Source organism: Microtus ochrogaster, chromosome 5 (assembly GCF_000317375.1).
Source record: "Microtus ochrogaster isolate Prairie Vole_2 chromosome 5, MicOch1.0, whole genome shotgun sequence".
Lineage (NCBI taxonomy): Eukaryota > Metazoa > Chordata > Mammalia > Rodentia > Cricetidae > Microtus > Microtus ochrogaster.
In genome coordinates, this window is record NC_022012.1 from 94,121,451 (window position 1) to 94,132,876 (window position 11,426).

Sequence of the window (11,426 nt, forward strand, 5' to 3'; positions counted from 1 at the left end):
CCTGCTCCAGCCATGTTTATGGCTGACTTGTGGCAGGGGCCTGGCCTGGAGGAGAAGCTCCTGGACCTCAGTGCTGAGCATACAGCTAGCAGCACGCTGTACGCCCACGCTCATCTATTCTCCTCTGTCCTGCTGCAGGAAAGGTTCCCCGCAGTTGAGGGAGAGCAGACTGCAAAATAGAACCACCAAGAAGTGAGAGAGAAGGGAGAGGAAGGACGGTGAAGGGAGCCTGGGAGGCGAGGCTGTCTCTTTGCTGCTAATTTGCGCAGACACAGCACAGTTGGGGCATCCCACTAAGGGGTCAAGGATGGACAGAGCTGAGTGCTGGGAGGACCAGCCAGGTGGCCAGGATGTTGAACACAAGCTGCTGGGTTTGAGTTAGTGTGCTTGACCCAGCTGCTGGGAAATTGGGGACTGTGCTCTTCAGAGTCACTGGGCTGTTCTTGGGGCACTCCTTCCTGGGGTGGGGGCCATCAGAGCTTGGCGCACTGCAGCGGATGGGAGGACTTGGGAGGGAAGAGCGTGCTTCCCCAGCCCCAGGAAACCAGGATGTGTGTCCGGAGATCCACACTCACTCTGTGCGTCCCCGAGGAAGAGGCAGCAGCCGCGGGGCCCTCTCAGACTCCGGTGGATGTCCCCAGGCAATCAGGTCTGGCCGACCTCTGGGGAGGGTGGAGCCGTTCTGAGGCTGTAGTGGTCTCGGTAGCCTGGACCGGGCTCTGGGAAGAGGGAGGCATGGAACAGTTTCTACCCCAGGGGGAGCTCTTCCCCTCTTTGGGACCCCGCGTTGTGGATTCCAAGGGTTGGGCCTCAGATGGGGGGTTCCTCTCTCTCAGGGCTGAGATCCACCCCACTCTGAGATCCACTCATTTTGCTGGAGTTAGGTTCAGAGCCTGGGTCCTGACATTCCGTCTACGGCAGACCCAGCTACTATTTCCCAGTATGCCAGTTAGAGAGGCAGTAATAAAAAGCAGAGAGAGATTTATTCAACGTGGCCACACTGAAAGAGGGACAAAAAAGGGGCCCGGTGACCTCCTCTCCAGGCTCATCTTTGGGGTCCTACGTGAAGCTTGGGTTTAAACAGAAGGTCAGAGGCTTGCACAGCTCAGTGGTCCCAGGTGAGAGATCTTTGGCTCATAGAGGTTCAGTGACCAGCCAGGGGTTCCCCAGTCTCTGGAAAGTGCACGGATCCTGATCTGCTTTCTGTCTTTAGGGGTGGTGGAGATAATTCAGCAAAATGACAATGGGGAAGGTTAAAAAAAAAACAGGTTAAAAAAAAGAGCAGGGGGAGAGTTTGGGGCTGGGGAGGGCCTGCTTTCCCATGGAGGGCTGCTCTGGGAGGGTGGCTGCTTCCTTTGGTTATCAGCACCCCAGACATTCCCAGGAAGCTAGGAAACCCTGAGAAGTGCAGTCTCCCAGGCAGCCTAGGGAGCTGGGAGCTTGGTGTGTGTGGGGGGGGGTCGTACCCTGTGGAGACTGGTTAAGCGGGTCCTTCTAGACCAGCTGTGGCTGCAGACACGCTCTGGGCAGGAAGAGAGACAGACAGACCGACCGACCTGACCTGAAAGTCATATCTTCCAGGGAGGGGTTTGGAGAGACTTTGCATCACGTCTGACTTTTCTCATGTTTATATTGCACATTTTACATTATATTTATTTGTGTGTGACACGTGGCTGTGGAGGTTGGAGCTTGACCTTGGGTGTTGTTTTTTGTTTTTGTTTTTAGTTTTTTTTGAGACAAGGTTTCTTAGTGTAGCTTTGGCTGTCCTGGAACTTACTCTGTAGACCAGGCTGGCCTTGACCTCAGAGATCCATCTGCCTCTGCCGCCCAAGTGCTCAGATTGAAGGTGTGTGCCACCGTGTCTGGCACCGGTACTGGGTATTGTTCCTTAGGGGTCATTTGTCTGTTTGTTGTTGTTGTTGTTGTTGTTGTTTTGTTTTGTTTTGTTTTGTTTGAGACAGGGTCTTTCACTGGTCTGGAGCCCACTGATTAGGGTTGTCTGGCTAGCCAGTGTGTCCATCCTGCCTCTTCTTCCTCAGGACAGGAGTTACAGGTGTCATGCTACCAAGCCCAGCTTTCTACATGAGTGTCGGGGACCTAATTCAGGTCCCCAGGCTTGCAAGGCTAACACTTTACAGACTTTCCCCAGCCCTGGACACATGTTATTTTAGACATCAAGAAAAATAGCATGTTGGGGCAGGAGAGATGGTTCAGCAGTCAAAGGCTTTTCCAGACGTCCCAGCTTCAGTTCCCAGAACCCAAGGGGTGGCTCCTAACTCTGTTACTCCAGTTCCAGGGGATCTGACACTCTCTTCTGGTTTCCATGGCCACCAGGCACACACGAGGTATACATCCATCTATCTAGGCAAATTATTGACATACATAAAATAAAAAAGAGAGAGAAAAATGTTTAAAAAAAGGAGCAGTTAGTGTAGTGTAGAAAGTGTAATCCAGTGCTCAGAGTGCACAAAGAGGCTAGCAAGTCTGAGGCCAGCTCGTGCAGCGAGCGAAGGGCTCAACAAACGGGAACGGAGCATAGAGACAACCCGCCATAGTACTGTTCCAGAGACGGAATGAATGAACAAAGGTGAGAAACCCTGAGAACAGACCCTGGCCTGCTCTGAGCAATGTGTGACTGTAGGGTGTGGCTACACATGCAGCTAGGATTGAGAACTGATGGTTTCTCAAACCCGTGATGGAGAGAGGAAGGAGAGAGCCAGTACTACCCACAGCCCCCTAGAGACAGGCTTCTGGTGCCTGGAGCAACCTATCTGTGTAGCTATTCTGGGGATGGAGGATGTTCCTGCATCTAGTGGCTGGGGCTGACTGGATGTCTTTAGCTACTGTTGGGCCAAGGATATCGAGAATGCCACAACTCTGGGCTGAGGGCTAGAGGGGCCATGAGAAGCCGAGCAAGAGTCGTTCCCCAGAACAACCAGAGAGTCTCCCAGGGAGGGTTGGATAGCCTGAGGCTCTGTGCTGGCCGCGTTCTGGATCACAGGATCCTGAGGTGGCAGGGGCGAAGTTGGCCCGAGCTGTGCCTGGAGGAAATAAAATCAGAAAGGAAAAAATGAGCGAAGAGAGGGAGGAGAGGAGGCGGCCACACCATTTACACCGCCGTCATTTGTTCCGATGCCAGGCCTGTACCGAGGAGTGCCGGAGATGGCCGTCACCCTTGGAGCCCCCACACTTAGGAGAAGCCAGCTCTGTGTCTGGAAGGTGAAGGAAGGCCAGCCAGGAGTACCCTGTGTGAGTGCTGGGGACTGGGCAGGGGTGCTGCAGGGAGGGGTGGCTTTCAGGGAGGAAAGGCCCTGTCCACTAGAAGTGGCCAGATGGGCTGCTTTTACATTCCACTAGCTGCGGAGCCTGTGAGGTCTTGTTTGTTTGAGCAGTTTGCACATTTTTTTGGGTTGCACCATCCATAGCACACTCTGCTGGAATGGATGGAGGTCAGCCCCTTGGGCAAACTACCCACCTGACACCGTTCTTTAGAGCTCTTGGCTGGGTGCCTGGCGGTGGTGCCGCATGCCTTTAATCCGAGCACTTGGGAGGCACAGACAGGTGGATCTCTGTGAGTTCCAGATCAGCCTGGTTTACAGAGCAAGTTCCAGAACAGACTTCAAAGCTACAGAGAAACTCTGTCTTGAAAAACCAAAACCAAAACCAACCAAACAAACAAAATAAAAAGTTCTTGGCCTGGATCCAGGGCAGCGGAAGGAGGGATGCCTGTCAGCAGCTCTGGATCTCAGATCTTGGAGTTCAGGTTGAATAGGCAACCTGAGTTTAGTGCAGGGTATCCAAGCGTGGGGAACCCCCCACGGTGGCCTTTGCCACACTCAGTTCTCCCAGAACTGACCACAGTGTTGATCACTGTGAAAAGCTCGCAGACTGCCTGCCTGCCAAGGCCACGTGCCAGCTGCACAGCTGCAGGGGCTGGCTCCATTGTCCGACTTTTCTCTGGCCTACGTTGCTCAGGCTGGAAGCTCCATTGAAGGAGTCGTATCCTTCAAACTTAAGTTTGTCTGCTGAAAGACTAAGGCATGGCAGTTCTCCCTTGAGTTTTCAGTCCACCAGCTCATCCATGGCTTTGGAATTGGGTGTTACCTCATCATGCCTGTTTCACCCTTTGGTGATGTGGGATTCCCCTCTGTGTGCTGTGATTACCTTAATGGATAAGAAAACTGCCTTGGCCTGTTGATAGGGCAGAACTTAGGTAGGCAGGAAGAACTGGACTGGATGCTGGGAGAAAGAAGGGTGGAGTCAGAGAGAGAGATGCCATGGAGCCACCAGAGTCAGACATGCTGAATCTTTGCTGGTAAACCACTGCCACGTGGCAAAATACAGATTAATAAAAATGGTTTAAATTAAGATGTAAAAGTTAGCCCATGAAAAGTTACAGCTAATGGGACAAGCAGTGATTTAAATAATACAGTTTCTGTGTGATTATTTCAGTTCTGGGCGACTGGGACGAACAAGCGGCTCTTTCTTTCAACACTCTGGGACATGGAAGTCACTGGAGCAGCCTTTGAGCATCCTGGGAGGAAGTTCCAGGCATGCTTAGGTCACACGTCACGGCTCTCAAAGCCACTTGTCCCTGAGAGTGAGCTCACGCGGTGCAGCCCACAAGGCCACATGCCACGTGGATGGAGCTGTGCTTTTTGTTTTTGTTTTTGGAGGTTTTATTTTATTTTATTCTATCCTATTTTATTTGAGACAAGATTTAATGTACCTCAGTCTCATCTTGAACTTTCTGTGTGACTGAGGATGATCCTGAACTTGTGATCCTCCTGAGTTCAGGGATTGAAGATGCGCACGCACCACAGCCATACAGCACTGAGAGCCAAACCTGTGGCACCAACAGCTCAGCTACATCCCAGCGTAGATATAACAACCTTACTGTCCCACAGATAAATTCATGTGCCTCTGCGTCCCTAGCTTTATGGGACACAGTGAGCTTAGCGGAACCTAAACTTGTAGGCCCTCTGACTGGACGTCCTTAAGCGATTCTCTGGATCCCCCAAAGTTTTCCCTGCAGTCTCCTTTAGTACCCACAAACTTACCCCAAGAAGGGAACTACTCATTCTGCTCGAGGTTCTGATGGAGAAGCCAGTGAATATAAGGGGATAAAGATGACCAGTGCTCACACTCGTTCTTGTGAGTTACAGGACTGCACAGTGGCCAGGGAGGCACGTGCCGTCCATGCAGTGTACAAGGACAGAGTTGCTGAATCAGTCGGGTAGTGTGGATGGAAGTGTTGGGAGAGGCCTATTGCTTCAGAGAACCTGGAGAGCGTCCCAGAATCCTCAAGGGGGGGAAGACCTTCAGAAGTGGCTCAGGCCCAAGTAGAGCTGCTGTCCCCGACTTTGATCTCAGCATCTGTTAGGTTGCATGTTTGCTAAAGCAAAAGTCAGGGTCTTTGAGAAATCAGATCTAGGCCAGGGCAGCAGGTGCAGAGCTGCAGAGAACAGCAAGGGTGCAGTTACTGGCATCCTTGTTGACAAGCCCTGAGCCTCAGAAGGGCTCTCTCCACCTGTACCCCTCCTCAGCTCAGCTCCGGATGCCAGCCCAGGAAGGGGAGGCACTCAGAGCCACCTCTGAGGCCAGCCAGGAAACGACTTCCCAGACGTGTTTACGGCTTGCCCAGCATCTGGTCCCCGTGCTATTAGATAGGGGCCCAAGGGTGGGGCAGAGGCTGACGGAGAGGGAGTCTCCAGCGTTCCATGGGAGGGGTGATGTCCCCACCCAGTCCATTCCTTCCAAACTCATATGTGCTCAGAGTCCCACTTGGGCCTCTCGAGCCAGCAACGCTTTCAAAATTCTTCTTATAAAAATAAAAAAAAGAAGCCCACAAAATTCTATAAGAAGGAACTGGAGAAAGCAGCATACATGAAAAAGGTAAAACCCATACCACATAAGCCTCCTTACAAAAACCAAGTTATGGCAGTGTGTGCCGGCACTCTAGCACTTGAGAAGCCAGGCAGGGGGATCACTACAATCCCCCAACTTCTTATGGAATGAGATTCCCACCCACTAAAGGCATAAATAAATATGAGTACAAGCTGCCACTGAGTGCATGAGATGCTCACCCTAGTGGGTCTGGAAAACAGGGAACAAAGTACAGATGATGTTTAGGAGGAACTGGTATGTATTTCATGGCTCATTAGCATCGCCAGCCCGCAGACCCTCTGTAGTGCCCCCTCCCTCCCCTCTCTCCTCCAAAGCCCTCCCCACTGGTGAGCTACACACAATGTGTTGGACTTAAAGGCCTCTCCCCTTGGATTCTAACAGGGAGTGAAGTTAGTCCTATATTCTTGATCAAAGAGTCATCTTCTGCTATGAAGGAAGGGCATCCTCTTTGTCTAAGTGTGCAACTTCAAGACAGACACACTGCAGTGTGTGTGTGTGTGTGTGTGTGTGTGTGTGTGTGTAGTGTAAGGAAGGGGATGCCCACTTTGCTAGTCAGATAAGCTACATTAGGTGGTCAAAGTGATGACTGACAGATATCAGACAGTCACCCTAAATACTGTTCTCTTTTTCTGCCTCTGTACCTGCCCCCACCTCTCTTTTTCTGTAAGGCAGCACAGAATTGAGCACAATTTAAGTTCACTTCACCCATGCCATGGTTCATGCTATTCTCATGTTCACCCACGCTATGGTTCATGCTAGTCTCATGTTCACCCACGCTATGGTTCATGCAAGTCTCATGCTTTGCTACATAGCAGTACATAGGTGTGGGTGAAGGTTTTCTAGACAAGACCGCAAAAGCACAGACCCAAACTAGAGGCTGGGGTGGGGAAAATGGACTTTATCAAACAGTGCAGAGGAGTGATGAGGGAGCCTACAGGGTAGCAAAAAAAATATGAATTATTCATCTGACAAGGGATTAATACCAGGAGTATATATATAAGGACCTTTAAGCCATTACCCTCTCCCAAACTATCTGATCTTAAAATGAGCAAATGATTAGCTAGGCATAATAGTACAAGCCTGCAATCTCAGTGCTTGGGAGAAGCAGGCAGGAGGAGCAGGAGTTCAAGGTCAGCCTCTGCTGCAAGGCAAGTTCAAAACCAAAACAAATCAAAGCAAACAGAACAAAACAAACAAAAGACAAGAGAGGATGAAGCTATTTCTCAAAAGGAGACACGTAGTGGTCAATAGTACACCCTAACCATACTCCCCCAAAGATAACATTAGTAACTTCAGGGAAATGTGAGTCCAACCCCTGAGTCGGATCACACCATACCAGTAAGAGACGAAAGAGACAGAAAGCAGGGAGGCAGAGGCGAGAGTCAGATCAAGTGAGCCTAGTCTACACAGCCAGTTCCAGGCCAGCCAGGGCTACATAAAAACATAAACAAAATACAAAATGCAAAACAATAACCTTGCCGGCTGGTATGCAGAGTAAAGAGGCTCAAAAGCCGTTGGAGGGATATTAATAAGTGTGGTCACCATGCATTCTGAGCTTAGTCGAAGGCCCAGGAAAAATGCCCCACCGCCATGGCATTTAGCATGCAGATTCTCAAAATAACTATACATCGAACCACCAGATATATGTGTGTGGGAAATGCAGGCCTCACAGAGTTGAGAAATGAGCAATCACAGAAGGTGTGGAAGAGGCTGGATGGGTGAGGATGTATTCTGTGGCGGAAGAAGCGCTGGGGAGCCTCTGCATGGTACACTGACTGCAGAGAATCATGTGTGCTGTGGGTATTTTTAAACCTCGAAGGCAGATTCTCATTAGAGAAGCAGAGACGCACCGCTTCCCACAACTCTGCAAGAGAGGAGCCAGGGCAACAAGGAGAAAGAATTCTGAGAAGAGAGGAAAGCCAGAACAGCAGGGGAACTGGAAAGGGAGCAGAAAAAAGGAGGCACCAATTTGAAACTAACACCAGCGCTCTGGCTGGGCTCAGAGTCCAGACACTGCAAGCAGGAGGTAAGCCAGAGTGCAACCAAGCCCAGCTGCTACCAGCTACCCCTGCAGACAGCACGGTTGAGCAATCCATATTCCATCTAAGCTTTAATACAGTTCAGGGGACTGGCTCAAAAGATACCTGCGCTGCAAGGCATGCAGAGAAGGAATCCAGCTACAGCTCCGGGCCAGAAGCCCTTGAAACAAATATGCCTGGAATAGCCATGAGTCTGGGTCCCTATGGACCAGCTAGCCGCATTGATGTGTTGGGAGGTGGCATGACAGACAAGAGGTGTAGGGGAGAGTGATACAAAGTTACAAATCTGCTGCGGGGTTGCACAGTCAGGATCTTAGTCTGTGGTGGTGTAATGGGGAGTCTCCCAGAGATGGCCGCCCAAACAGTTTGTAGCCAATTGAAAGTCTTTATTTCAGCTGACTAGGTCTACACTCAGGCATTCAGAACCTACGTGTAGCACAGAGTGTCCAAATCAAGGGGTTTTCGAAGGCAAAACCAACGCCCCGGCTTTTCACTTGGCAGATGCCGCAGGGCAGGGCAAGGGTAGGGTAGGGGCGCTCCACTCCAGTAAGCAGTTTAACAGAAGCCAAGATGAGCAGTTAGCTGGAGGGAGAGGGCTTCTGCACAGGCAGACAATTTAACCAGTTAAGTTAGCTGGGGCATCTTGACCTCCGAGTTCTAGAATATACTTAGGCAATTCTTCTATGGCATTCTCCACTAAGGAGATCAAATTCTAGTCAAGCCTAAAATGGCTTCAGCAAGAATACAAGATGGAGGAACCTCTTGCGTTGTCAATAAAGAGGGGAACAGAGGAGACAGAAGTCAGTTGACTACCAACATTTTTTTTTAAAGTCTGTTTGTGTTTCTAAACTAAACCCTGTGTAGTCCTGGGTGGCCTGGAGCTGGCTGTATAAGCCAGCCTTGCTTTGGGCTTGTAGTCTCTGCCTACTCAGCAGACTTGCTGTCTCTGGAGCCAAATGTGGAGGCGCTGGTCTGAGTTGATGACCCTCTTCTGGTTCTGGACTCCGCGAGTCAGTGTGAGTGGGGTGGGTGTCCAGTTCTCATACCAGAGCATTCTGGAAATCACTTTGGCATTTGCTACTCTCCTGGGCACATGCACTGAAAACTTCCAGGCTAATATATACCAACCATGCTACCCCACCGACTGTTGACAACGGCCAGATTCTGGCTATTCTGTGTTCACATGCTGGCAAAACTGAACCCACATATTAAAACCTCTGGGGAAGTGACAGCCCTGGTTAGACAATGCTCCCCTTAACCTGCTCAATGAGATGCAGTGTCTATCCGCAAGTCACCCCAACTTGTACCATGCATGCTGAGTGGCACCACCTCGGGTTGCTGTTCAGGTATTTAGCCACAGCCTCGGAAAAATATCTGTTGTTCCTTTGGAAACTACAACTCCCAGACTCCTCCTGGACTACGGATACCTGTGCGCACACCTGCGCACAGGTATGGGACATCCTTCCCAGACACCCTTGCGCTCCCCATTAAAAAGGCAGGGCCACACGAGGCTCTCTCTCTCGTTCGCCTTTCCTCGTGTGTCCTGCACGTCCCTCCCCGCCCTCTTGTGTTCCCCTCCCCCATTAAAGTGGACCCACGTGGGAGCCGCCATGTCATGTCTGTGTTTGTTCCGCCGTGTGTGTCTGTCCTGTGCCCCGTGTTTTAAGAAGAACAATCCTTTTTTTTTTTTTTAAAGAAGAACAATATCAACTTAAGGAAGGTGCATTATTTGGGCTCAGGGATTGAGGGGACACAGTCGTTCATAGTTTAGGTTTCTCTCTTTAATCTTTGTGTTTGCATGTGTTTACATGTTCATGTATGTGAGTACGGGCAGGCCAGTGGATGTCGGAGGACAAACGCATGTCTCTGTCTTCTCTGCGGTCGGGTACCCCAGGCTAACTGGCCTTTGAGCTGCTGAGGCTTTTGTCTCTGTCTCCTGTCTCTTTGTAGGAGTTCTGGGATTATAGATGTACCGCTGCCTCCGGCTTCACATGGGTCTGGGCATCTGCGCTGAGGCCCTCATGCCTGCCCGGGGGAGGGGCCTCACCCCACCGAGCTCTTTCCCCAGGCTCTCACTATGGCTTTTTGTTTCCTGCAGAACTTCAGCCATGCCCACCAAAGCCTCCCCCCTGCCACTCACCACCAGCCCCAAGAACAGCAGCTCCGTCTACGACTATGATTACCTGGAGGATGTGACCGTCTTGGTCTGCAAGAAGGATGAGGTCCTTTCCTTTGGGAGAGTCTTTCTGCCTGTCATCTACAGCCTGATCTTTGTGCTGGGCTCGGCTGGGAACCTCCTCCTCCTGGTGGTACTTCTCCGCTACACACCGCGAAGACGGATGATCGAGCTCTACCTGCTGAACATGGCCATCTCCAACCTCTTGTTTGTAGTGACGATGCCCTTCTGGGCCATCTCTGTGGTCTGGCACTGGGTTTTTGGCAGTTTCATGTGCAAGGTGGTGAGCGTTCTCTACACGATTAACTTTTACAGCGGCATCTTCTTTATCACTTGTGTGAGCCTGAACAAATACCTGGAGATCGTTCATGCCCAGCCTCTCCACAGACCGCAGACCCGGTCCAGGAACCTGCTCCTTATTGCCGCAGTGTGGACCATGGCCCTGGCCATCTCTGTCCCAGAGATGGTCTTTGTCAAGGTCCACCAGACCTCAGATGGCATGTGGCACTGTTACGCAGATTTTGGTGGACACGCGACCGTTTGGAAGCTCTACCTGCGCTTCCAGCAGAACCTTCTGGGGTTTCTCCTCCCACTCCTGGCCATGGTCTTTTTCTACTCCCGCATCGGCTGTGTTTTGGTCAGGCTGAGGCCACCAGGCCAGGGCCGGGCTCTGAGGATGGCCGCAGCCCTGGTGGTAGCTTTCTTCCTGCTCTGGTTCCCGTACAACCTCACCGTGTTTCTGCACTCGCTCTTGGACCTGCACGTCTTCGGGAACTGCCAGATCAGCCACTCTCTGGACTACACGATGCAGGTGACGGAGAGCCTGGCCTTCTTCCACTGCTGCTTCACACCCATCCTCTACGCCTTTTCCAGCCCCCGCTTCCGGCGGTATCTGAAAGCTCTCCTGGCTGCCGTGCTGAGATGGCACCGGGACCCTGGCCCTGCCCAGGCCCTGCCATCTAGCCATTCGGAGAGCAGCAGGGTTACTGCCCAAGAAGATGTGGTCAGTATGAATGACCTGGGAGAGAGGCAGGCTGATGACTCCCTTAACAAGGGGCATACGGGGACTGATCAGGCCTGAGTGGCTGGGCTGCGCCATTCCGGAAAGAACACTGCTCCCTCTCAGGGCCCTCATGACTGCACTGCTTGGTCCCGTGATTCTCAACCACCAGCGGTTCTTGCTCACGGCTGCCCCCTCCTCCATCTCCCTGGACCCCATGCTGTCTGCTGATTCGCTGCAATGGTCCCCATGATCTTTGCTTCTGTGGCTTTCTGGGCCCCCAGCAGCCAGTGAGGTCATTCTA

The 11,426-nt window shown here is 51.6% G+C and overlaps 1 protein-coding gene across 3 annotated transcripts; it reads left to right on the forward strand.

Moving 5' to 3' along the window:
- Window positions 1-641: 641 nt before the first annotated feature.
- Ackr2 (atypical chemokine receptor 2) lies at window positions 642-11,426 on the forward strand. 3 transcript variants are annotated; one of them, XM_026779515.1, is made up of 2 exons: window positions 642-649; window positions 10,045-11,426. In XM_026779515.1, exon 2 carries the CDS (start codon window positions 10,055-10,057, stop codon window positions 11,201-11,203), a length of 1,149 nt encoding a protein of 382 aa, XP_026635316.1. In that variant the 5' UTR covers window positions 642-649; window positions 10,045-10,054; the 3' UTR covers window positions 11,204-11,426. The 3 variants fall into 3 exon arrangements, with proteins under 3 accessions (XP_026635316.1, XP_005348275.1, XP_026635317.1); XM_005348218.3 differs by lacking the exon at window positions 642-649 and adding an exon at window positions 3,228-3,249; XM_026779516.1 differs by lacking the exon at window positions 642-649 and adding an exon at window positions 7,888-7,933.

What these genes read in the sequence shown, in the direction of transcription:
- Ackr2 (XM_026779515.1), top strand. Translation starts at nt 10,055, where the DNA reads ATGCCCACCAAAGCCTCCCCCCTGCCACTCACCACCAGCCCCAAGAAC.